The sequence below is a fragment of the Piliocolobus tephrosceles genome, chromosome 15, assembly GCF_002776525.5.
Source record: "Piliocolobus tephrosceles isolate RC106 chromosome 15, ASM277652v3, whole genome shotgun sequence".
NCBI lineage: Eukaryota > Metazoa > Chordata > Mammalia > Primates > Cercopithecidae > Piliocolobus > Piliocolobus tephrosceles.
This window is the reverse complement of record NC_045448.1, coordinates 55204753-55232520: the sequence shown is the minus strand read 5'-3', so window position 1 is coordinate 55232520 and position 27768 is coordinate 55204753. Positions and strand designations below refer to the sequence as shown.

General features: G+C 38.7%; 1 protein-coding gene across 1 annotated transcript in view; it reads right to left on the bottom strand.

Moving 5' to 3' along the window:
• Window positions 1-27768, bottom strand: part of EML6 (EMAP like 6) — a 253531-nt gene that overhangs the window by 148908 nt on the left and 76855 nt on the right. The window contains exons 2-3 of the mRNA XM_023190182.3: window positions 6265-6424; window positions 2774-2872 (exon numbers count right to left, since the gene is read on the bottom strand). Coding sequence (XP_023045950.2) covers window positions 2774-2872; window positions 6265-6424 — 259 coding nt within the window. The remainder of the gene's footprint in view (window positions 1-2773; window positions 2873-6264; window positions 6425-27768) is intronic.

The following is a 27768-nucleotide window of genomic DNA, read 5'->3' as shown; positions in this document are numbered from 1 at the left end:
AAGTATACATATGTAACAAACCTGCACGTTATGCACATGTACCCTAGAACTTAAAGTATAATAAAATAAATAAATAAATAAATAAATAAAAGAAATTTAAAGAATTTTTAAATGCTTCTTTTTAACTAGGAAAACATTCAATAGCTAACTACAATTTAATGTGGCCAATAGTCTCTAGCAATCACAGAAGTTAATATTCCTAAATCTAAGGCAGAGGCATTTATCTGACACTAACTTAAATAGTCCCTCAGGCTATCATTTTAATCTGACCCAACATACTATTATATTTTCAATTATACGATGAACTGAAAATATATCTGCTACTACTATTTGTCATTCTTTAACAAGAGCTACCAGACGGTTTGCAGGTAGTTCTATTTCCATTTCAGAGACAAGAAGGAAAAGACCGTCAATCCTGAGAATCAAATCGCCCATAGCAATTGCTTAAAACAGGTATTTCCAGGGCCCATTTGAGATGCTGTCATTTAGTGGGTCTAGAATTGGGTCCAGATACCGAAATCTTTAAACAGACTCCAGGAGATTCTGATGGAGGTGGATCCATGGACCATATTCCATGACACGCTGATAGAAAGGGAGGGACTACTTGTCAGGGACAAAGTCTAGACCAGAGAAATAACCTAGACCACTAACTGTTCATCACATATAAAGGAGCAATTATGGTCGCCGGAAAGAGCACTGAAGAAAAAGTACTTGGTCCAAGTATCCATTTCAGCCATCCAAGCTCAGGCAAGTCTGAGTACCTCTAACCTTAACCTCATCTTCTCTACAGTGGATTATACCACCTCAAGTTTTGTTAAGGTCAATGAAGATAAAGTATATCAATTTATTTTGCAGGGTATAAAACATTCATTATATAAATGTAATGGATTAAGTATTTTAGTGCCACTAAAATAATCTTGAAGATAATCTTGAAGTTAGCCATAAGCAGTCAATAATTCATACTAGTATCAGTAATAAAGAGCAAAATTATGTGTGACACAGATTATGGGGTCTGGCGGAACAGTGTTCCAAATAAAGCATTTCATTAAAACATCCTAAGATTACAGACTCAGCACTAGGTATATGTATCCTGGGAAAAATGAACTGAGGTACAGAAACAGCTTTCCTAGTTTCAGCTCCAAATTTGCTTTATTTGGGCATGGTCTGAACAGGTGGCAGCCTGCCATTGGCTGAAGCTGGCTGCCATTCAGCTATTTGTTACAGAAGCATACACCTAAATTTTCAGTGTGGTTACTTACCAAGCTAGGTTGCAGTTGATTTTGTAGAGACTTACCATATGGAGGGCAGCTGAGGCCAAATTTAGCTTAACAGTAAGAATTTAACAATAAAAGTTCTTTCTATACAAGCCAAAGTGATTACATTAGGCTATTTCTAAGTAAGGAGATTTTACTGGTTTAAACTGTTTGTAACTTTAGTTTTCTTTTTCCAAGGTGATAAGATAGACAGACAGTATACTAGTTCAGGTCAGACTATATAAAATGATTCAGAAATAGAAGTAGTAAATGCGGCATAACTCAGATAAAATATTACATACGAGTGTGTGTGTGTGTGTGTATATATGTGTGTGTGTGTGTGTGTGTATATATATATATATATATATATATATATGCTGTGAAGTCTTCCCAGGGGATTCTATGTGTAGCCAGGATTGGGAACCACTGGACCAGTGGGGTACCAGGCCTCTTCCAGTAGTGAGGTTCTATTGTTGGTCACTCCTGAGCTTTCTGAAGACTTGATCCTGGAGTAGAATTTGCAATATCTGTGTGGTCTCCTTACAACTACAAACCTCCATAGATGAATGTGCCATTCGTACTTAAAATTTTTTTTTAGGAGTTCCTTCTAAGCAAGAGACAGTGAATTTCATGTTTAATTAGAGCCTGATTCTACATCAAGCTTGTCCAACCCACAGCCCAGAATGGCTGTGAATGCAGCCCAATACAAATTTGTAAACTTTCTTAAGATATTATGAGATGATATGATTTTTAGCTCATCAGCTGTCATTAGTGTTGGTGTTTATGTGTGACCCAAGACAATTCTTCCACTGCAGCCCAGGGAAGCCAAAAGATTGGATAGCCTGTTCCACATGAACACTTACATTGTGCAGAAATACAAAACACCTAGGAATTCAAGTAAGACAGTAAAGCAAATTCATTGTTTAAACTAGAGAACCCAAGATAATAAAGGAGTCAAATTATTTTAATCATGCAAGATACTGGCAAATTAGATTTCTGACCAGTTATATGTATAAACCCACTTCATCGCCTAAGACTACATGGAATTATTTCTGATCACACTGACTTCAATAGGAATAAGCAGGCCACATTCAATATTCCCAAATACAACAAAGAATCACAAAGCTGTCATTACATTCATTCAAAATTAAAATGTGTACCCCTGTAATCATATTTTGTGACTATTTTCTTACAACTATTTCCATTTCTAAATGAATATATCTAAACTATACATAATTTCAAATTCAATTCCATTTTGATTTCATAAAGTAGTAAAATGCCAGCATCAAAAATTTGCTTTGCCTATGAAAAGCAGTAACAATCCATATAAAGTACTTGATCACCAGAAGCACATTAACACAGTTAGCTGTTAATCACGAAAAAAGAGGATGCTTATAAGTTTAATAGGAAAAATGTATACATGAAAAGTTAACTTTTAAAAACATTAGAAGTCTGAGAAGCAATATCACAGGTCCCCCCCAGCTCTGAAATCTGCATAGCTTGATCCAACAAGTTCTTACCCGGTCAGAATGGCCAGTGGCTGAGGCCAGAAGTTTTCCCTTCCTCCAGTCCCAAATGCAGACTGTGTTTTTGGCATCCAACCCCACAGAGGCTAAACGCTAAGAATAAGAACAATAATTTAGTACCTAAAAGTGATGGGAAAATTTATTGACACTTGAGAAATAGTTACTGACTACTATGGGTTAGGCATTGAATTTCTTAAAACAAACCGATTTCTCAAAACCCATCTTAAACCCAAAACTAAAAATATATCAATAGATGACTTTCCATTAGCTTATGCTGAAATTTCAAAAACCTAAGAGCTACAGCTCCTTTATCCTTTTAAGTGTAAGAAACATACAGGTAAACTCTCAGGAAATCTCTGATAAGTCAATAGAAATTACAGAAACAGAACTTGAAGGCAGTATTTGGAATTTTTAACTTAAAATTTTTAGGTAAAATCTTAATGAGATTTAATAGAACCCAGGATTCTATAGTCTAAAAGCTTCAAACTGCTAAAATTTAAGGGTTTGACGAATAGAATAAATGAAAATTAATTTTTAGTTTTCTATAATTTTACAAACATTTAAGGTGACTAAAAGATAATACAATCTAAGTAGAAGTAATCTGGTACTTCACCTCCCAGCCTAAATTCCTTGGGTTCAGGTCAGAACCTGTCCTTAAAGGAAAAATAAAATTCAATACACATGATTATATACAAAGCCGAAAGTGTGAAAAACAGGCAACAGTCATACCAACATCAGAGTTTTTTTTGCAGGATATCACTTGTAAGGAGACAGCATTGTGTAAGAAGTCTAAACTGTAAGTAGATTTGGCTTTTCTTTTCACTTTTAAGTAGCCAGACATAAGACCTTGCAAAATTAACTTCCTTAAGTCTCAGTTGTCTCATTTGTACAATGGGTATAAAAAATATTCATTCCTTCTACTTTGTTGGGTTGTTGTATGGGTCAAGTGAAGTAACGTAAATTAAAGAGGTTTTAAACATATGGTATTCCCCAAGTATAAGAGCATGTGTGTACGGAGTGCATTTGAGAGTATGTCTGTGTATGTGCACACTCAGTGTGGATGAAACAGCCAGCCACACATGGCTAAATGTATACATGTGCTGTTATGCAGGGATTCTTCAGGTTTCTTCACTAAACATGGCTTCCACTAGGAATTTTTAACGTAACACACATCACTGGGGTTTTTTTTTTAATGTGTCCTTAAGAAATGTCTTTGCTGTAATTTTTTTAATTGAGGGTTTCAGCAATGGAAATAAGATGTGGTTGTATTTTTATTCATAAGAAAATCTGAATGGGTGAATTCCATTCAGCATATTCTTTGTAAGAGAAGGAAACCAGTTAACAGAAATAGGGGCACTGAAGTAAAACCCGCATTTCTTGATTGAGAAAAAGCTGAAAGAAACCTATTTTGTTCATCTGTAGTGACAGGTTCCATAGCTACCTGAAAAGCATTTCTATTGCCTTTTGTCGATTGTGAGGTGATGGGCCATTTGTCATTTCTAAATATCATTCGATTCCAGTTAACTCTGTCTAGGGAGTAAGGCGGACCTGAAGCAATAGTCATCAACAAGCCACGAAATCCATCATGGCTAACATATAAGAGGTTATTTCTCTCACCTGACAGTTAAGTACCATGCAATCCACCCCTACCACCATCCCTCAAAATGAAATCTAAAGGAAAATAGTTAGGAGTCTAACATAAATTAACATGGACAAAAACTAAGTTAAAGCTGGATTTCCCTTTGCTGCATTACATTTTCTTGTGACACTTCGGAACAAATTGATAAAGAATGCTTGTTTGAATAACAAAATCAGATTAGAGAAGGTGCACACCAGTACACACGTAAGCATACATTTATACTTGTATATGCATATGGATTCTGACACACTTCAGTTTATTTAGGAAGTCAATATAACTGCAAGCCTGAACAAATACTGGCATCCAGCTATTGTCTCTTTATGTAGACATACAAGGGAATGTATGCATTAAACTAACTGGATGAGATTACAGAGGAGTAAAATAAAGAACATATAATTCCAGGGGTCTACATATGTAGTGAATCGAGTTCTAGAAAGAAAAATGACTAGTGATTGATGCTCTCTTAAAATAGCAGAAAACAGCAAGTAAATGCTAATTGTTTTTCAAAAGTGACTCAAACCAGGTCAACTCCTATAATCCACTGAATTTCCCACAGACTTTCAGTTAAGCTTCTATGAATAATTTCACAGATCTTTGCATGGCACCAACTTACAGATTTAACTCTGAAATTTGTCAAAAATTAGATTGAAGGAATTTACAGGCAGAAACATGGAGGGTGAGAGAGCGAGAGGAAGGGTGGCACAGGAAACGGAGGCGGTTGAGAAAATGGGGAGAAGAGGCCCGGCCTTAGTGAGGAGATGAAAGCAGCCAGAGCCAGGAATGACCCCTCTGTTTTTACTTTTTCTAGAACATATCAACCTATCTTTTCTGCCAAGTATTGCTGTAGGTCAAAGGAAGAAGAGAAAAGGTTGTTGGGAGGGATTGGCCAGGCTTTGTAAAAACTTTTGGAGACTGAATCACTTCAATGGGCAAAAGGGTGAGCAGGACAATTTAGGTGGACAGGACAGACTGAGGAAGGGCTGGCTCAGAGGTACAAATGTGCAAGGTCTGGTACAGGAGTCTTGCAGATTTGTTCAATTTGACAAGGGCACAACGGATAAAAGTCTAGAAAAGTTGGCTAAAACAGAATGCCCACTTAACAAAGTATGGACTTTATTCACTGTGTACTCCAAGCTCTTATTGGTTTTAAACAACACTTTGACACCGTTTTCAGTTGATGAAATGTATTAGCAAGAAATTGCCTGTCAGGAGACTAAGAGGTTAAACAAAGTCAGACATGACATTGACTTATTAGCACTTAAAGGACAGTGGCAGAGAGAATGGAAAGGAGAGAATGTCAGTTATTGTAAAGAAACACGAATACCCAGGAATTGATGATAGATTTAATTGGGAGAGGACAGGGAGAAGAAGCTAGAAATGATGTCAAGGTAAAGAGTCAAGGATAATCTTCTCAGTGGATTATTAGGAGGTGATGTCATCTTCTGAAATCAAGAAGTACTACAGACATGCTCAGGGTTTGAGGTCTGTGAATAAGGCTTGGTCCAGCCCTTACTCCAAATAGGAAGCTAACAGGCAACAAAGTAGAATTACTGGGCTATGGTGAACCTGATGAGCATGAATTCGTGACTTCTTTTATGGAGGCTTTTTAACCAGATGGTGGGACTAGGGGAACCAACACCAAGGCCTATCCAGAGCTTGGTGTTAGTGCCACAGTTTTAAAGAGGAAAAAACAGGTAAAAAATTCTAGGAGGCTCTGTCAGAAGAACCAGCAAGGGTTGATGGATTTTGAGTCTACTGGCTATTGGTATTATAGTTTTAAGTGAATTGTGAGAAGTCATTAAATAAAACAAGTAAAAAAAAAAAAAAAAAAAAAAAAGATACACACCTGTCCATCTGAGTCAAAAGCCAGGCAGGCAACTCCATGTGTATGGACATCTTTAAGAATAGACACAGTCTGGACATTATAGGAATCCCATATGCATATATATGGCTCCTTCCCAACTTGGCCAGTTGCAACAAGAGTTTTGTCTGGGTGTAAGGCAAGGCTGAAAGAGAAAAAGGTTTCTTTTCACATCTTCCAACTGAAGAAAACACTGATAACCTTTTATCCAAATCTGTTTCTCATTTAAATTATCTAACAAGGTGATCTCAAGAGAGAGAGTCTGAACTGTCCCCAAAGTCATTAATTACTTTGTCTAATTGAAATGTTCACTTTAGCAGAGAGGCTTAGCACAGTCTGACAATCTCATTTGGTCTTACCCACTGGTTACCTTGAAAATTAGGTGCTATTGTGATTGTAATTATTCAATTTAAAGTCATCTGTATAGTTTTATAATTGCTTTATGTTGTGAAATTTAATTATTGATTTTCAAAATATTACTTGTTTTCAAGTTAGCTTTTGACTTTAATTTTTTTTTTAAATGTTGTTGCTAGGGGAAGGTTCTCTTCTCAGAATTAAACCTGCTTGCAGAAGCGCCGGATACTATCCTCATTAGGATTTCAAAGCATGAAGGGGTCCCAGATCAAGTGCTGTTTCTGTGTCTGTTGCTATAGATTATACAGTTTAAGTTAAAGTTTCCATTTTACATAGATCACTGTGACACCAAAAAACTACAAATTACAACTGTGGTTTGTATAACAATTTTCCTCTGTAGTTTGATAAAAACAAAACTTCATCAAATACCAACTGGTATTTTAAGGAGTCAGTAGCTGTTGAGAAGTATTTTTCCTAGATGAAAAAAAAAAAATCACCCTATTGTTTTAAATTCATTGCTTACAGATGTGGTGCCTTTCTAAAAAATAGATGTTGGGAATCAAGAGCACATTACTTATATAGGAAACTAGCTCGAACTTATGCTTATACAATAAACAGAAATAGAAATTTTCCCATTTCAATTTTCAGCATCTGCTTACACAGTAAATAGAAGTAGATTTTTTTTTTCTCCCAGTTTTTAGCGTGATGTTAATGAGAGTATACGTTCTGACATCAGACACTGGATCTGCATGTTGGCCGCCCTTGCTATCCCTGGTTCTTTGGACAAATTACTTCATCTTTTGCCTCAGTTTCCTCATCTAAAAAGAGGTAATACAGAAAATAGATGATACAGTGAGTCTAGAGTACTTAGCAGAGTGCCTGGCACAGAGTATGATGAATACAAATTTCATCATTTGTGTAACTGGCATTATATATCTATAACCAACATAAGCATGACTGTGTGAATATAATATGGCTTCCAAAAACAAACTATGTACTTTAAATGCACGTTGGACATCTGAAAAGTGCTCGCTGGAAAATATATCTTTAGGAATCTTCATAAGCGAGTAATACAAAAAGATAACCCATAATAAAGGGTAGCTTTCACAATAGGTGAATGCTAGAAGCTTTGTAACTATTTAAGGTTGTAGAACAGTTTGGCATTCAGTTGGTGAGAGATGATCAATAAGAAAGGACCCTCCAATCTCAATTTTGTTGAGATACACCTGGTATTTCAAAGTATCTAGATGTCCCAGAAAACTACAAGATTATGGCATGCCATGTTTGCTCATTAAGCTGAGTGGATGGAAGCAGCCTGAAAACCCTGTTTGTTGATAAACCAGTATATTTTAGCTCATTCACTTATTCAACAGGTCCTTATGGATCTATGATATGTGAGGTACAGTACCATAGATATATAAACAGAAATCACACTGCTGTCTTTCAAGAAGCCCACTTTCAGAGGAAAGAGACATGTAAATAAATAATTACAATATGTCAATATATATACACAGTAACATAGAAAGATGGAGGATGGAGAAAGATAGAGGATGGAGTGACCAGCTGTCCAGGACATTAGGGAAGACATGAGTTCATATGAAAGACAAGGTGCAAAGGGGATTCATGAGAAAAGACAATGCCCTCCACAGTTTAAGTCTTACAGAGAATGGCAGGAAATGAGATGTGTCAGGCAGGCAGTGGCGGCTCTTGAAAGCTATCTTAGCCAGGCCAGGAAATTAGGGTACCAATGACTATTTTGAGCAGGACACAGCATAAACAGTTTCATAGTTGAGGAAGGTAACCCTAGCAGTGATGAAATGCAGGGGCAAGGACAGATCTGTGAGGGGTGTTAGGATAGGCAGGGTGGTCAGTTAGGGACCAGGGAGAGACAGTGAGGGAAGACATGGGTAGAAGGGATAAAGAAGAAGAGTCAAGAGCTATTGGGGGCGAGAACAGAGGGGGAAAGGCTTAGGATGTTTGAGACTAAAGGACGAGCTTGGGCACGTTAAAGTTGAAAGAAGATTTTGTGTGGGCACCTGGGTTTGTAACTCACAGAGCCTGGCTATAGTAAAGTTTGAAGCCTATAAGCCTGATCCTGGGAAAAGATGGCCTAACTCTATCCTATTTTTAGTGGAGAACCCAAGGAGACTCCTCAGGTTAGCATCACACCTGGAGTCCTCAAAGCTAGGAAGAAGATGATTGACCAGATTGTATGTTCCGTGAGGGCAGGGGCTGTCTTCCATCACTCTAAACAGTTCCTGGAACATGATACGGCAGAGTAAGCATTAACAAAATACTTCAAAAGGGAGTGAATGATGCCAACAATCTTGGCTGCCGTACTGCCTCTCCCCCTGCTATAGGCAACAGACTCTACCCAGGGACTAGAAAATAAAGAATGAGTATATTTCCCCTGGATGGCCAGAAACACTTTCAAGAGACATAAATTAAACTCTTTTGCTGTGATCACAGCTTCTGTTTTAAAATCCTTGAGAGAAGCATCCAGAAGGAAATAACAAATCACTGCTCCAGGCAGTTGTTCTTACTCTAATTCCGTAATTCCTGACTTATTTCAGTTCTTTGAATGAGGGGTTGGGAGAATGGAATAGACAGATTTCAACAAGTCTTCAAATAACTTACCAGCCTTAGTTACTCAGCAGCACTATCCAAAACACCTCACATTTTGGATTTAAAGTATTTTTATTTTGGTTATTGTTCTTTTCATTCATATTGAAGCCCATACATTTATCACATTTATTAAAAAGTTCACATTGCAATTTATTTTTTCTTGCCAGAAGTTCCTTCACACTGTTTGTTAAATCACCTCTTTACAGCCGTTTCTCCAGTCTTCCTTTGCCATTTGGGTACATTAAGAAAGTGAGCTTTTTCTCCTTTCATGAGCCAGTCTCTGATGTCACCTCTCTGGCTTGATGCAACATGATTGCTTCGAGTGACTCACAATGTTACCATTTACCTATGCCCATGTCAAGAACAGCAAGAACAGACAACTACCTTTATTCACTTTACTATTTGTTACCTTTCCCATCAGCTTCCCAGAAACTTCACTCCTTTCACCAGAGTGATATGTCTCATCCAGGGCACGGTCAAATGGCATCCATGTGTCATCCAGGGCACAGCCAAATGACATTTACTTCTATTTTAAATTTGTCATGTCATTTCAAAAGCACACGTTAAGCCTCAAAAAAGGAAAAAAGCTCACAAACTTTACTCATTAGATTTGCAAGAGAATATAAGGTATTAATAATGGTGGAGTTACAGATTTATTTAGTAAGTATTTATTTAATAAATGAAATTCCACATATCTTTGGAATTTTAGTTCAGAAGCATTTTAAATGACAGGTGAGTATTATGCTTGAATTTTCCCCACACGAAACCAAATCCATCCTTTTCTACCTACCTCAAAATTGCTCTTTGCTCCTTTCTGAGTGCTCTGAGCCTCTGAAAGCACTCTCCAGCCACGCTGTTAGTCAACCAGCAGATTAAAAGGTCAGGTCTTTCTATACAATTAAGGGGCTGTGATGGAAAGAACCCTGTCCCCTCAATTCCTAGGCTTTTTATAAGATCTCATGAGATATGGCCAACTGTTGTGTCCTCCTATAGAGGAAGTCACAGAAGCGGAGAGTACCACCATCACACAAAATGCTTGTTCTACCTTGGGCTTCTTGTCATCTTCTTTATCATGTTATGACTGGATGTATGGACACTACTTATCTCTATTTTAAGTCTATCTGCCAACTGAGAGTCCGTATATTTAATTCTCTGCTTTTCTAAGAAAACTTGCAACTTTTTCAAGTTATTTTAGCTATGACAACACTGTCACAATATTAAAACTTTTAAAGTTGACATCCTTTCATTAAGGGTCTCAATACAATGCAAGTCTCATTCCACACCTACATAAAAAGGTTTGCTGTCACTATTTTTCCTTTGGTACTCAGTTTATTGCATTTATTGTAATTTACATATGGCAATAAAAAAGGGATCAAGTTTTGAAAGAACTGTTTTTTAATACATAAACCTAGTTCTGTTGGGAAATCCCATCTTCTGTTACCATAGCAATAGAAAGCACTGCAGAGAAGGACTTTCACCATCCTATCTGGGAGAAGAAATTGATTTGTTTCTCTAGCATGCCAGGAGGGAAAAGCATGTCCTTCCTGATGTCAGATGAGATCAGGAAGATTTCCAAACATCTTGTGTAAAAGAAAAGATGAGAATCAAAAGGGTCATGGAAGGAAATAGCCTTGCTTACTAAATTAAACAACAAAAAACACAAATCAATACTAATCATTCTTGATTCCTTGAGGCAAAAAAATTTTATGAGCATTTGTTCCAAGTGCAGTATTTTAAAAATATTCATAATTCTTAAGCCTCATTTCTTTTTTGCCCAGGCTGCTTCAGCGATTCTCAGTAATAATTCATATGTTTTTTTTTCTTTCTTTCTTTCTTTTTTTTTTTTTAAAAAAAGGTCTCAACAGGAAAGCATGAAAGCCTTCTCCCTCCCTCCCCTGAAGATAACCTTGAGAGCGGCTTTCCAATGTCAGAGGCAGAGGCACATCAAAATTAGGTTGGATTGTCTGAGGACAGAAGGGGAGGTTGCTGTTTTGGGGATTGAAGGGTGAGTGACCCAACCTTAGTGGATGTTCATCTGCAAGGCAGAAAAGGCAAAGGCAGGCCTGATTTGAACACAGTGGCCTGGAAATAGTGGAACCTCAGATGGGGATGGCTGCATTCCAGTCCCAGTCCCAAGAGATGCGCTTAGTACTTGAGTACCCCACCGCAACTGTGATCTTGACACCACAGAGAGGGCCCTGTCTTCCAGGAGGTGGGCTTGGGCAGCACAAACAGGAATGACAGCAACATGGACAAACCACCAAAATCCACTGCCATTTTCCTGAATTATGTGAACCCCACAGAATCCGTATAATCCATGGTCGAGCAGGGGGCCCTAAAACTGGACTTTAACAAGCTTGATGAATGGTGCATCTCATGAGAATGTAATATAGTAACATAAAGAAATGTAATACCTTGCCATAATTGTATGCTATACTTACTGGTATGAAACTATATTCCAGCAATACCTTCGTATAAAAGAATGGTTGAAAACATGCCATACAGTGGCATGGTTGGAGCCAGCTTAGACTGGCTACCAAAAACTGATTAAGTTTTAGCAACTTTGTAAACCAGTTAATCACAGCCACTGTTAGATATTATATAGATTTACAATTACATAAATTATATTAAAGGCAAAGGTAATACGTACTGAAAGCTCATCACTTGGTAATTATTTTACTACATTTCATTGTTCTCCATAGTCATGAAGTTATTTATTGCTATCCTATCCGAATGGTAGAAATACCATAGATGGTGTATTACTACACACCTCTTCCCAACTCCATTTTCAATGATGTCACATTGGTAGCTTGAAGTCAGCCATAGTGGATTACATCACGGAAATCAGTAAGTGCTACAAATCAGGGCTTAATTTATTGTTTTATTGATTGTCTAAAGAGATAGGATACAATGTTCATAATGCAGAATAAGCATAAAAGTGTCACTTTCTAGCTGTTACATTGTAAATACAAAAAACTGAGAAAACATTCTCAATATTCTCTCACATCATTGACCAACAAGTGTAGTTCCAACACGAATGTTGGCTGATAGCTTTATTTACATTAATAAGGAAAATGTAAAACATACATATTGGAACCTTAATCATTTGCCAGTGATGTGAACAACTTCCTTCCTGAACCAGATGGTAATCAAGAATTTATTCCTCATTTGGTTTTGTCAAGTCATGGTTAAACTGCAACCATAGACTGACCACAGACATAGGGTTTAGAAAAAGAGTAAAAAAAAAAAAAAAAAAAAAAAAATCAATGAAAGCATTCTATCAGAAATGATTGGCTGTGTGGAATAAAAAGTATGACATTTTATTATTTGCAAGTTGTGCATTATATATTATTTATATCAGTAAAGTGTATAAGTTTATTAATACGTATGCATACATTTTTTCCTCCTGTAGAGCTGTTTGTTCAGTGACAAGTGCATCACTGAAACCTGTCTCCTCTACTTACTGGGAAAGAACCATTTCCCATATATCACCTTCAGCAAATTACTCAACCTCTCTGTGCTCCAGTTTCTCACCCATAAGAATGGGAATAACAACAGTACCTACCTCAAAGAAAGTGGGTATTATGAGGACTTAATAAATTCTAAAGCAGTGATTAAAACAGTAGCACTTAAAACATAGCACTATATAGGTGTATTGTTATTAATTAACTGCCATGTGATGGACCCACATGAAACCTACCCCTCACCCCTAGGAATGGACATTCTTTTTTTTTTTTTTTTTTGGAGACAGTTTCACTTTTGTTGCCCAGGCTGGAGTGCAATGGCGTGATCTTGGCTCACTGCAACCTCCCCCTCCCAGGTTCAAGTGATTCTCCTGCCTCAGCCTCCCGAGTAGTTGGGACTACAGGCATGTGCTACCACACCCAGCTATTGTTTGTATTTTTAGTAGAGACAGGGTTTCGCTATGTTGGCCAGGCTGGTCTTGAACACCTGACCTCAGGTGATCCACGCACCTCAGCCTCCCAAAATGCTAGGATTACAAGTGTGAGCCACTGTGCCCGGCCAGGAACAGATATTCTAAGTCAGAGAAACTCATGTACATAGAGAGCTCTAGTGAACTCTCTTTGAATTTAAAAATAAGACTATACTCTGAGATTTAAACTGATAAAAACCATTCAGAATGGACAAGATCAGTTATTTGAAGATGCCCCCTTAACAAGGAAAGATCTAAAGCAAGAAAAACAGTTTAGAAGTTTAATCCAGTCATGACTGGACAGTAAGAGAACCTGGTCTCAACTACTGGGAAAAATATACACATATACACATACATGTATATATACATACACACACATATATATACATGTATATGTCAGAAAAAATGTTAATAAAAGTAGAAGTTCTGCTTAAAGTCTTTATAAAAAGGAATTAGAATTAAGACATAATATTGCTATAAGGATAGACATACAAATCAATGGTATAGAATTGAATCCATATACAGACTCACACTTATATGATCAACTCGTTTCCAGCAAAAGTGTTAAGATAACTCATTGGGAGAAAGGATTGTTTTTCAACAGATAGTGCTGGAACAACTAGGTATCCATATGGAAAGAAGTGAACTGTATTCTTCCCTTCTACCATATACAAAAAAACTCAAATTTAAGAGCTAAACCATGTCATTGATAGAAAAAAAATGTAAGAAAATATTTGTGATCTTTGAAAGATAACGGTCTCTTAGAGAACAAACAAACATGAACCATTAAAGGATAAATTGGACTTTAAAAATAAAAACTTCTGGTCTTTGATAGACACTATTAGGAAAATGAAAAGGCAAACCACAGACTAGGAGAATGAAAAGAAAAAAACAACAAAATCACCGAAATTTCTACCCAGAATATATAAAAATGCTTACAATTTAATAAGAACACAACTCAATTTAAAATATGGCTAAAAGGCTTGAACATTGTCAAGGACAACTAAAATTAAAAAGACTGATAATACCAAGTGTTGCTGAAGACACAGAGCAACTCCAATGCATATATATTGCTAATAGGAAATGTAAAATGATAAATCACTTTGGAAAGTCTTTTGGCAGTTGCTTATAATGCTTACCATTATGATCTGGCAATTCCACTCTTTGGAATTTATCCAAGAGAAACAAAAAGGAAATGTCTAAACAAAGACTTGCATACAAGTCTTTATAGATTTATAAGAGCCAGAAATTGGAAATAGGTCACATGTCCAACAAGTGAATGGATATATTATCATCTATTCATGCAATGGCATTGTTCTCAGCCATAAACAGAAATGGAACTAGCGACATCCACAGCATGGATTAATCTCAAAAATATTATATTGAGTGAAAGAGCCCTGGAGCATTCAGTGGAATACTCAAGTCACTAATACCTTTATCATATGTTAGGAGCCAAGAGATACTGTTTCTAGTTCACAACCCCAAAAATAAAAGGTATGAAAATATAACCTAAGGCTACAAAGGTAAATATTAAGGGAATAAAAAATAAAATAACCCTCAGGGAGGAGAAGGAAAGTGATGTAAGAATGGTATACCTAAGCCACATCCTCAAGTATCTTAAAAGGAAGTCAACATGTCTTAAAGAAAATAAGAAATAGCCATTAATCATACCGTTTTGAGACGTGGAAGTAACCACCAGAGAGAACAGTCATGAAAATTAGAAGGGTGCCTTTGAAAAGTAGATTGCAGATAGGAAAGAGTAGGGCAGGGGCAAATTTACATTATAATGCTTTCTGTAATTTTGTGTCTCCATTGTTCTGATACAAATATAAAGATTAAAGCAAACGTAATCCTGGAGAAATATAAATTGATTAACTTATACAAGAGGCATCTGTTGGTTTAGAAGTCTTCCACAGGCAGGAAGTGGGAAGGGTTGTCTGATAGCTGCATCAGATTTACAACCCCCAGATGTTCTCATCAGTATAACTGCTACTGATAAAAGAATTCGATCAGCATGGCTAGTCTTACAGTGCATTCTCTGAAAAAGAAGAAATACTTCCTAAGACTGTAACACAACAATTTGCTAATGAGAAGTTTCACTAATGAGAGGGGTCTACGTGAAACCCAGCTTTCTGGAGCTATTCATCCTTTTTTCCTCCTCTCTTTAAGTAAGGAGTATGACACAAGCATTGAGGATTATATCTGGCAGAAGTCCTGGTAATTGAGGATAATTAAATATGCCAGTCATGTGTTTCAGTAAGGTCTGATTAAATACTTTAGAGAAGTCATTAATGAATCCATCTGGTCTAGTGGCTTTGCCAGATGGCAAAATGTTACCACCTCTATCTGTGCTGCTCCTGGAGCATTCTACCTTTCTTGTAGTGTAGCACGCAGTCATTTTCAGGGTAAGTCTTAATTTGCTAGTTTATACTATCAAGGGATTTGGAAGGAGGAAGGCAAGCCTAATATTATACCACACCAACTGAGCCACAAGATTAAGGCTGCATTAAATGGCCTATCATTCTACTGTTGAATTCAAAGTGATTTCATCATTTTCAGTTCCTCAGAATGTTCTGCCAAACATCTCAAATGGTACCCTGTCCATGAGTGGAGAATCAGCACCACAGGCAGAGGTGACCAGCTGTATTTCACACACACAGGAGGTAATACTCTAAGAGGAGGAGAATTTCAATTGCTTCAAAATTGAAATCCTGGAAGTATTTTCTCCACATGGATGGTCACTTAAAAAGAAAACTGGCCACCTGTTTAAATATAGAGTTGCACAGCCTTGTGAAAGGTGCATTAAAATGGCAGTCTTCAGGCCGGACACAATGGCTCACGCCTGTAATCCCAGCATTTTGGGAGGCCGAGGCGGGCGGATCACAAGGTCAGGAGATCGAGACCATCCAGCCTAACATGGTGAAACCCTGTCTCTACTAAAAATACAAAAAAAAAAAAAAAAAAAAAAAAAAAAAAAAAATTAGCCGGGCTTGGTGGCGGGCGCCTGCAGTCCCAGCTGCTTGGGAGGCTGAGGCAGGAGAATGGCCTGAACCCGGGAGGTGGAGGTTGCAGTGAACCTAAATCGCTGCACTCTAGCCTGGGCAATAGAGTGAGACTCTGTCTCAAACAAACAAGCAAACAAACAAACAAAATGGCAGTCTTCAAGCTGTTTTGATACCTTGGTCATGCAGAGTTCACCTTTAACTTAACAATTCCCTCATCAGTTTGCTCAAAATGCAAGGCATTCTCCAAAGCATTGACAATGGCAAGTTTAAGATAATCACTTCACTAACTGGTGCCTAAGGCAAAGGCTTAAACAGAAGTGACAAGAAATAAAAGGGGCTTGGAGCTGCTAGAGGAGGGTCTAAGGTGGCTTGATGAAGGTATGAAGCAAAGATAAAGTGGAGAAAAAAGCCCAATGTTTTATTACCACTGTCAACCCCTTACCCCTCAATTGCGTTGACTCCTGAAGCTGAGGAATAGGGCTAAGTTGAGGTCCTATTCTTTTCTAATGAAGCCAAGTTTGACTAGTGGACCAGTTTAGTTGGCTTTGATCATTTATGTTCATGAAACTTGCTTCCAAGGGCACTTCCTGGCCATACGGAAACTACAGACACCACACTATGGCAGCTCACACTCGGAGCTCTGGCTTTTGTTTTGCTTTTGTGGGTAACAGCACCCCCCGCTTCCCCTTCAGTTTCATTTTGTTCCTCTTTCTTCTGTCCTGTTTCCAAGTTTCTTCTCTTTCAATGAGGATCATATGTAGTATTTCATCCAGCATGTTTGTGTTTGTTTGGAGGAGTAAGTGGGCAGGAAGGAGGGGACCTCTGTCACCCCAGTCTCCCAAGTTTCCAGAACTGGAACCCATCGTTGACTGTTGCCCATCACCCTCGATTCTGCAGTTTGCATTCACTCACTGTGGAACTATCACTGAACTTGGTGTGACTAATTAAAACCTTTTTAAGATTCCATGTGTAAGAGTATGTCTCTCTAGTGAGTAGAGAACATGCTGCAGTTTTCATCTGCCAAATGGGGTAAATGGGAACGCTCAGCACAGGGTCTGAGACGGTGGGCATTCAAATAGTAGCCATAAGTAACAAGGCCTTTTATCAGAGCAACTAAATTATTAATTATGATGATGATGATGATGATGATGATGAGACGGGGTCTCACTCTATTGCCCAGCTGAAGCATGGTGGCATGATCACAGCCTCGACCTCCCCAGGGCTCAGTGATCCTCCCACCTCAGCCTCCAAAGTAGCTGGGACCACAGGCACATGCCACCATGTCTCGTTAATTTTTGTATTTTTCTGTAGAGATGGGGTTTCACCACGTTGCCCAGGCTGGTCTCAAACTCCTGGGCTCAAGTGATCTGCCCGCCTCAGCCTCCCAAAGTGCTGGGATTACAGGTGTGAGCCACTGCACCCTGCCTACTAAAATTACTACCAAGTTAAAAAAATTCAAACTCTTAGAAGTATGAGATAAGTTACTTATTGTGATTTTTAGACACAGAAAATAAAAACTTTATTTCATTCTTTCTTGTATCAGGGGCATTCATTCTAATTCTGCCATCAGTATTTTAAAATTCTGTCATCAGTATTTTAAAAGAATGTTAGCTACAAGAGGGCAGGGATTTTACAGTCTGTTTTTTCCACTGATGACCCCTGGAATAGCACCGTGCCTAGCCTCTAATGGACACTTTTATAAATACATGTTGAATAAGTTGACATGTATAGCTTCAGATATCTGAATAAGAGTAAGATGGATGCCAAGAACACATTCAATGACACAGCATCCTTCATGCACAAAATTCCTGTCATGAACTCTGCAGACAAGAAAGATCATGAAAAATACCACTTATTCTTGATATCAGTAGTTCAAGAAATAGTTATCCAGATGACCAAAATCCAGTTTTTTTTGTTTTTTTTTGTTTGTTTGTTTTTGTTTTTGAGACAGAGTCTCGCTCTGTCACCCAAGCTGGAGTGCACTGGCCAGATCTCAGCTCACTGCAAGCTCCGCCTCCCAGGTTCACGCCATTCTCCTGCCTCAGCCTCCTGAGTAGCTGGGACTACAGGCGCCCGCCACCTCGCCCGGCTAGTTTTTTGTATTTTTTAGTAGAGACGGGGTTTCACCGTGTTAGCCAGGATTGTCTCGATCTCCTGAACTTGTGATCCGCCCGCCTCGGCCTCCCAAAGTGCTGGGATTACAGGCTTGAGCCACCGCGCCCGGCCTAATCCAGTTTTTAAAAGTGCCACTCTGAGAAGTGATGGCATGACATTTTAATACATAGGGCTTCATACTTTTCTAACCAAATTAGGTACAAAATAATAACCAGGTTTGGGATGTTGGTTTTGAAAAATTACATTAGACTCCTTACAATAGTTTGTTCAGAAGAAAATCGTTAAATGGAAATGAAAGAGCCTTTGAAAGCTAGTAACACTGCAAACAAGCCTAATTCAAGGTCACTGATTTTCCTTTGTATTTTAGTTCAACAGAAATGGTTTCATGGGGAAACAGATTCATCCATATTCTATTATTTCACAAAAAAAGACAAGCATGCCCTCCTCAGAGCTGGCACAAGCAATCCCAGACATCACACTGGGGAGTCAAGCATGAATAAACTCCTACTTTGACACAAGTATCCCTCCAGAGACGGTTAATTCATGTAAGCATTACTTCAGGCCAAGGCCGACCCAGCCCACTTTATATTACTTCATATTCTCAGACATGTCATAGGAAGCATTTTTCAATTCCAATGAGAAACTTTTTTTTTTTTTTTTTTAAAGACTGAGTCTCCCTCTGTCGCCCAGGCTAGAGTGCAGTGGTGAGATCTCAGCTCACTGCAAACTCCGCCTCCTGGGTTCACACCATTCTCCTGCCCCAGCCTCCCGAGTAGCTGGGACTACAGGCACCTGCCACCATGCCTGGCTGATTTTTTGTATTTTTAGTAGAGACGGGGTTTCACATTAGCCAGGATGGTCTCGATCTCCTGATCTTATGATCCGCCCACCTTGGCCTCCCAAAGTGCTGGGATTACAGGCGTGAGCCACCGCACCTGGCCTCAGTGAGAAACTTTTAAAGAAAAGAATTTAATGTCCAGGTCTAAGTAAATGCAAGGAAAGAGATAACATGAAGGGTAACTTTATTCTAGCTCCTTGACCCCTAATGAAATTGGAGTCTGCCATTTACCAGCTCCTGTTCCAGAGGTGTCACATGTAAGATCAAATTTAATTCCCAATAAGGGTCTAGTTGGGATGGAGTTGAGGATCCTACATGTCTACTATACAGAGGTAAGTAACACTTCTGCCTCCCTTCTCTTTCCCCATATTGGTTTTCATCCATGGAGAGTAACAAAGTTGCCTGGGAACCAAGAAAATTACTATCCAGAATGGTGGTTCATCCATCTACCCATTCAAATATCTCATGTCCTAGGGGTTGGAGCCAGGTATAAGGAATGTAAGCTGTGGTAAGGGACAACTCCCTCATGAGTGCATTCACCATGCTGAAGGGTGCCATTACATCCCTGAGCCAGTCTCTAAGTCAATTCATGCTTGTTTTGGGAAAAATAAAAGCATCCGTGTGGGAGGGGTCTCTGAAGACCAATTATTCGGCCACTGCACCCGGCCGAAACCCCAAGTCTCTTTATAAAGTGTACCAACCAGTTTGCTGGACATTTTCACATTCACTGTCCTTTTAATTTCTAGCAAATGTCAAAGAGCTCTGTCTAGTAACAAACTGAGCAAAGATTCATAATGAGTTTTGTCTGCTTCTGAAAACTTGGAGCTAATTTTACCTCTCTAATCTCAATTTCTTTTCCATTACATAAGGGGTCAGTAAACCTTCTATGAAGGGTGAGAAGTATTTTACTCTCTGAAGGTCATATGGTCTCTGTTGCAACGACCAAATTCTGCCATGCTAGTATGAAAGTAACCATGCATAGCTGGGTGCGGTGGCTCATGCCTGTAATCTCAGCACTTTGGGAGGCTGAGGTGGGTGAATCATGAGGTCAGGAGATCGAGATCCTCCTGGCCAACATGGTGAAACCTGCCTCTACTAAAAATACAAAAATTAGCTGGGCGTGGTGGCAGGCACCTGTAATCCCAGCTACTCAGGAGGCTGAAGCAGAAGAATCACTTGAATCAGGTTGTCGGAGGTTGCAGTGAGCTGAGATCACACCAGCCTAGCAACAGAGCAAGGCTCTGTCTTAAAAAATAATAATAATAAAGGCCTGGTGCGGTAGCTCACACCTGTAATCCCAGCACTTTGGGAGGCCAAGGTGGGCGGATCACAAGGTCAAGAGATCAAGACCATCCTGGCTAATATGGTGAAACCCTTTCTCTATACTAAAAATACAAAAAATTAGCCGGGAGTGGTGGCGGGCGCCTGTGGCCCCAGCTACTTGGGAGGCTGAGGCACGAGAATGGCGTGAACCCAGGAGGTGGAGCTTACAATAAGCCAAGATCATGCCACTGCACTCCAGCCTGGGTGACAGAGCAAGACTCCATCTCAAAATAAATAAATATATAAACAAATAATAAAGTAGCCATACACAATACATAAGTGAATGAATGCATTTTTATATAATTTTCACATGTGTGAGTATTATTTGTCTTTGGATTTTATTCAAAATAAACTTTAAAATGTAAAAACCATTCTGAGCTCATGGACCACACAAAAACAAGCAGTATGTCAGATTTGGCCCGTGTGTTGTAGTTTGCTGACCCCTAAGTTATACCATCATCTTTTGGCATCTACCTGCTGCTAACAGTCCTTTGAAAAGTCTTTTGAAAAATCCTATCGTTTTTATTTCTTAACACCCAAATCCATGATGACATTGTTTACGAAAGATCATAACTATAAAACATTCAGACACAAATACAAATGTCTACATGTGTATATATAAAGCATAAGGAAATGAATGTCCATAGGCCCACAACCCAGTTTAAGAAACACAGTACTAAACAGTGACACTCTTGCCTACCACCCCTGGTCATATCCTCCTCCCTCCCCATCAAGACACCACTACCCTGAATTCCATATTAAGTCTTAATACATAGTTTTATTATGCATGTATACAGGTTTGTGTCTGAACTTTATTTAAATGGTGTGTTATATGTATTCTTCTGGGGCTTGCATCCTATCACCGAACAGTGTATGTTGTGCGATTGCATCTATGTTTGCTGTAGCTGTATTAAAAAAAAAAAAAAGAAAGAAATATATCTGTCCACAGGAGAATGAATGATGACACTCAGGTATATTCTTTCACAGGATTGAATTTAAATGAAATAAAAACAATAGATTTCTAACTAAAAATGTAAGTCAGATTTTTAATAAAGAACCTGTTGATGTTTAAATAAAATCCTTTGAGCAAAAACATATCTTCTGGGAAGTGACCAATCACCAATATCATTTCTATAGATGGGGCTGACACACACACAACCTGCAAGTAACAAGAGTGCAATTGTAACGCTGGGAGCTGAAGGTTAGGGATTGTGGGGGTGATTTTCACTCCTGAAATTATTTCTTCTTCTGGAAAAAATGGACTCATAATGCTATGCCATGGAGGCCCATATCCAGCTGCTTTGAAGGTTCATCAGTGAATTGTAGACTTGACTGATTATTGATTGAGAAACTCGAGTGATATAAACCATTAATCTTCTTTTCAAGCTAGTTAAACGAATAGTTCTATTAGTGCTACTGAAACTGTACATTTATCTAATTAGAATGACTCAGGTCTTCTGCCTTTATTAAAAATATTCTCTGTAAATTAATGTTAGAACAGACATCTCATTAATACATCTAGAAAATAGTATCACTGCAATACTGCATTAATTCACACTAATGACTTTAAAATCCACTGCAAATCACCGATTGGCTAAATAAAAATGCATTTAAAAATAAGTAAAAAAAACCAAACATAGCATGTGTATCTTATAACTTCATGAAAAACATGTTAGGATAAAGCTAAAGCTTCAAGTGTCCTTCTAGAACTGTTTGCCAATGTTAAAGACAAAGTCAGCATTCCCCAGTGACATGGCAAGTGAAGTAATATGACTATGGTGGAGTTGGCCTACCTCTGCAGCTGCACCTCTTCTCTTCCATCAATTTCTTTCCTTCTAAAGGTTCTGAAGCCAGATATTTACTCGCGCATGTATTATATAATCTTTCTAAAATATTATTCACTCCTGGCTCTTCCCAAATCAATATTGTTCTCCAGTGTTTCAGGAAGATTCAAGTAAAACTATTTTGAGGACCCACTAGGTACAGCAGGCTTAGAAGTAGGTCTACACCCACTTCTAAAAAAAAAAAAAAAAAAAAGAGAGAGACACACAGCCTGCCTTTAAGACATGTATAATCTAGTGAAGACATGCATGTAAACAACTGTGTAAGACAGGCTGTTATGCTGCAGTAACGAAGGACCTCACCATCTCCGTAGCTTATTCCTTCCTCATGCTACATTTCCACCATGCATCAGCAGAGGGCCTCTCTCAGCGACCCAGGCTGGGAGAGAGGACACCACCTTGAACATGCCAGAGGAAGAGGAGATCATGGTGAAGTGCACACCATCTTTTAAGCAACACGTTACTACTACTCATATCTCACTGGCTAAAGTTACATGGCCACACCTAACTCTAAGTGGGCAGGCAAGTACAATCCTACTATGTACCAGGAAAGAGAAAGCACTGAAATATCTCAATAGCCTTAATGGCAAGACCAGAATCATAACCATAATAAAAAGGAACGGGTAGGGAGGTAAGCCAAGGAGATGGGATCAGCCAACTGGCAGAGTAGCAGGAGCAGCGGATGGGGCAGGGGCACAGATCCCAGGGTGGGTCTGGGAAGGAACCAAGAAAGGAAGCTAGTGGGAAAAGAACATAAGCTAACGGCAGGCTAGCTGAGGACAGATACCACACCTCCTGCGTTCACAGTGCCTTACACACAGTGGGGTCTGATGAGTAACTATTCAATTAACAAATACTTCCATTCTGGATAGGTTGTGTTTTAGGCAGTTTCAGATATCTAGCAAGGGGTTGGAAATTTTGGTATGGTGCCCTGGAGAGAGGTTAAGACTGAAGACCAGGTAAGTGTCAAAAGGATGTCTTCATTCTTATCAACATGACTTCTTGGTTTTAGCATTCTTTGGTAATCTTTATACTCCTGAGTTTCCCTCTCTTTGTTATCATCCTTGAAATATCCTCTTAAGCTACTCTATATCAAATACTCTCTTCCCGTTTGTAGGATACCCTAGGGTCCACACTAAGGCAGCCTGGCTCTGGGGCATGTTCTCAATGAACCAGGAAGCTGATGATATGTGTGAAATGACAATGGTATCCTTTTTCCTACAATAATTAACATTTGGACTGATCCATTCTTGTCAATTAACTCAGGATTATTACCACCTCAAACATTATGAGTTTGTGTTTACTCAAATAGTGGATGTGACAAGACTAATATGTTAAGTGTTAATACTTGGAGTGTATTTAAGAAAACTATATCATTTATGAAAAAGTGATATTATCCATTATCATCTGAGAGAGAGTTCTACTTTATGTAATACAAGAAACTCAAATGAACAATATTTATTGAATACCTTTTTTTGGTGGGGTGTAGACATCAAATGCTTATATACCTGCACCTGAATATATTCAATATATATTAAATTCTAATGTACATAGACATTATACAGAATCAGTATAAATAAATATTTCATTTTTTAATGTCACTAAGGCATACTATCAGATTTTAAAACTGTAAAGCTGTACAAACAATTTGGAACCATGATTTCTCAGGATGTGGCAAAGTATTGCACCTTTGAAGTAAGGAAGGCTGTGGGAAGAAAGGTGTGGACCAAGCTAGGATTTCCACTGGTATGAGGCATCGGCTGGCAGATACGGCTCCAGAGGCTCGCTCACAGCGGGGCCAGACAAGCAGGCAGGGGCCAGAAACCCAGGTTCCCTGGAAGCTTCAGTCTGGCAGGTGTGGAGAGATGGAAGAACAACAGTCAGGAGCAGAACCCCAAATTCAAGACAGGGCTGAAGAAGAAAAACCTGTCCTTAGCAAGACCAAATACCAGGTAAAGCCCAGGAGCAAGTCTGTAATATTGAAGAGAATGACTAATAAGAGCACAGCAAAGCTCCAGTCCTTGGGAGACCGTGAGAGGCCTTAACGGAACTTAAAAAAGGAGCACACAGTAGCAACCACAATTCACATGGACGGAAATGGGGGAAAAAAACGCAGATCCCATAGACAGAAGGTTCAGGAGCTGAGGAAGGGGCCAGAACTATTGCCACCAGAGTTGTCTCAGGGGTTAAGCCAGAACAAAGTTTGCCGGCAGAGGATACACAGCTGACTTAGATATGGTCTGTGACGTGGTTCTGCAAAGGCAGGGAGAAAAGGGCAGACACAAACTCACAGAACTATGGTTTCTACATTACTGACTGAAGCTAACGTAGAATCAGTTTAGAAGTGAACTCAACATATTCTTTTAAACCTAAATATTAAATGTTAATGGCAGAGATCAATCATTTCTCACACTGAATCATAGAATTTGAGGTATAAAGTCTAATTTTAGTTTCTTATTTGGTGCATTTCTCCAAAACCTGTACTCTTTGATTCCATTTTCAGAAAAAAAAAATATAGGAGTCCTACATACACATAATCATCAAACAAGTTTTTCCCCGTCGCCCACTCAGGCTTTATCTGAATTGTTCATTTAAATAGGGAAGGAAAAGCCTACTTTTTCTTATCTAAGGAGTATCCAAGGAGCTGATAATATCCCTTAATGCATGAATGGGCACACCTATCCGAAAACCAAAAAGCCATCCGAAGTTGTAAGTGTCATAACCACCTAAACGTTAAGTCCTGGCAAGCAAAAATAATTGAAAATATAAGAATGCATTGTTCTTAAGATATCCCTAAAAATGGCGTCTGCAAATTATACCAAAAACAAGTAGGAAAGAAAAACAAAGAGCAAAAATCAATATAAACTGAAAACACAGAAAATTAACAGACAGTAACAGCTTTTCAGAGATTAATGAAAACAGTCAATCACAAATACTAAGAAGGAAAGAGAACATCACTGCAGATCCTACAGACATTAAGGATAAGGGAATGTTAGAAGCATCATGCCAATAAATTTGACAACGTAGATGAAATATACAAATTCTTTGAAAGATACAAATTACCAGAATTCATATGCACACAGAAGGCTGGATAGTTCTATATGCACAAAATTTGAATAATCAAAAACCTATCAACAAGGAAAACTAAGCCCAGATCGTTTTGCTAGTGAACTGTAACCAACATTGTTCAGTTCAATACAATCCTAATCAAAATTCTAACTGGTATTTTTATCAAAATGGACAAGCCGATTCAAACTTTTATAAGGAAACATGAAGGTTCCAGGCTAAAACGATCTTGAAATACAGTTAGACCTCTGCATCCATAGGTTCAACCAACCTTGGATCATAAATATTCGGAAAAAAGTACATCTGTACTGAATGCATACAGACTTTTTTCCCTTGTAATTATTCCCTAAACAATACAGTATAATAACTGTTTACATAGCATTTGTGTAAGGTTACAAGTAATCTAAAGTATATGAGCGAATATGCATAAATTATATTCAAATACTGCACCATTTTATATCAATGACTTGAACATCCATAGATTTTGGTATCCACAGGAGGACCTGGAACCAATTCTCCACAGAGACCGAGGGATGACTAATGTCAATCTTAAACTCTTGTGAAAAAATACAGGAGGATTAAATGCTTCCCAACTCACTTTATGAGGCAAGTATACTGACACCAAAACTTAACACAACTCCAGAAAATAAAATTATAAATACCCCTAATGAACATGGATGCCAAAATTTCCTCAATGAGCAAACTGAATTAAGAAATATATAGCCGGCCAGGCGCGGTGGCTCAAGCCTGTAATCCCAGCACTTTGGGAGGCCGAGACGGGCGGATCACGAGGTCAGGAGATCGAGACCATCCTGGCTAACACGGTGAAACCCCGTCTCTACTAAAAAATTACAAAAAAAACTAGCCGGGCGAGGTGGCGGGCACCTGTAGTCCCAGCTACTCAGGAGGCTGAGGCAGGAGATGGCGTGAACCCGGGAGGCGGAGCTTGCAGTGAGCTGAGATCTGGCCACTGCACTCCAGCCCGGGCGACAGAGTGAGACTCCGTCTCAAAAAAAAAAAAAAAAAAACTTAAAAAAAATAAAAATAAAAATAAAAAAGAAATATATAGCCAAGTGGGGTTTATCCTGAAAATGCAAGGTTGATCTAGTTTAAATTAAAAAAAAAAAAAGTATCCACCAGGCACAGTGGCTCATGCCTGTAATCCCAGCACTTTGGGAGGCTGGGGCAGGCAGAACACTTGAGCTCAGGAGTTCAACACTGGCCTGGGCAAAATTGTGAAACTCCTCTACTGAAAATACAAAAGTTAGCAGGGCATAGTGGTGCACACCTGTAGTCCCAGCTATTAGGGAGGCTGAGGCAGGAGAATCGCTTGAACCCGAGAGGCAGAGATTGCAGTGAGCTGAGACGGTGCCATTGCAATCCAGCCTGGGAGACAGAGCAAGATTCCGTCTCAAAAAAAAAATCTCTAACAGAATAAAGCAGAAAAAAAATACAATCATCTCAATAGATGTACATTTGCTGGTTAACAACATCCAACACCCATTCATGATAAATGCTATCAGCAAAATAAGAATAGAATGGAAATTTCCAATCTAATAAAAGGCAACTATGAAACACCTGTAAGCTAAAATATTTAATGCTGAAATACTGAATGCATTCTCTTTATGACGAAGACCAAGGCAAGTATCTTCATTTTTATTCATTATTAGACGCAGGTCCTAGCAGTACAATAAAGCAAGAATAAATAAAAGGTATAAAGATTGGAAAAGTAATAGTAAAACTGTCGGCCAGGCACGGTGGCTCACGCCTGTAATCCCAGCACTTTGGGAGGCCGAGGCGGGCGGATCACGAAGTCAGGAGATCGAGACTATCCTGGCTAACACGGTGAAACCCTGTCTCTACTAACACCACAAAAAAAAACTAGCCGGGCGAGGTGGTGGGCGCCTTGTAGTCCCAGCTACTGGGGAGGCTGAGGCAGGAGAATGGCGTGAACCCGGGAGGTGGAGCTTGCAGTGAGCAGAGATTGCGCCACTGCACTCCAGCCTGGACAACAGAGTGAGACTCCGTCTCAAAAAAAGAAAAAAAAAAAAAAAGGAAGTAGTAGTAAAACTGTCTATGCACAGATATTGTTTATCCTAATTAATCTACAATTACAAAATCCTACTATCCTAATCAACATTAAAAACCCTACTAGAAATAACTATAACAATAGTTGTAAGACACAAAATCATATACAAAAATCAATTTTTATGTACCAGTAGCTATATATTGGAAAACGGTTTTAATGCCACTTATAATAGCATCAAAATACATAAGGTACTTAAGATCTTAAGTTTAACAAAGAGATGTGTAGCTCCTTTACATTAAAAACTATAAAATGGGGGGGCGGAGCAAGATGGCCGAATAGGAGCAGCTTCAGTCTCCAAC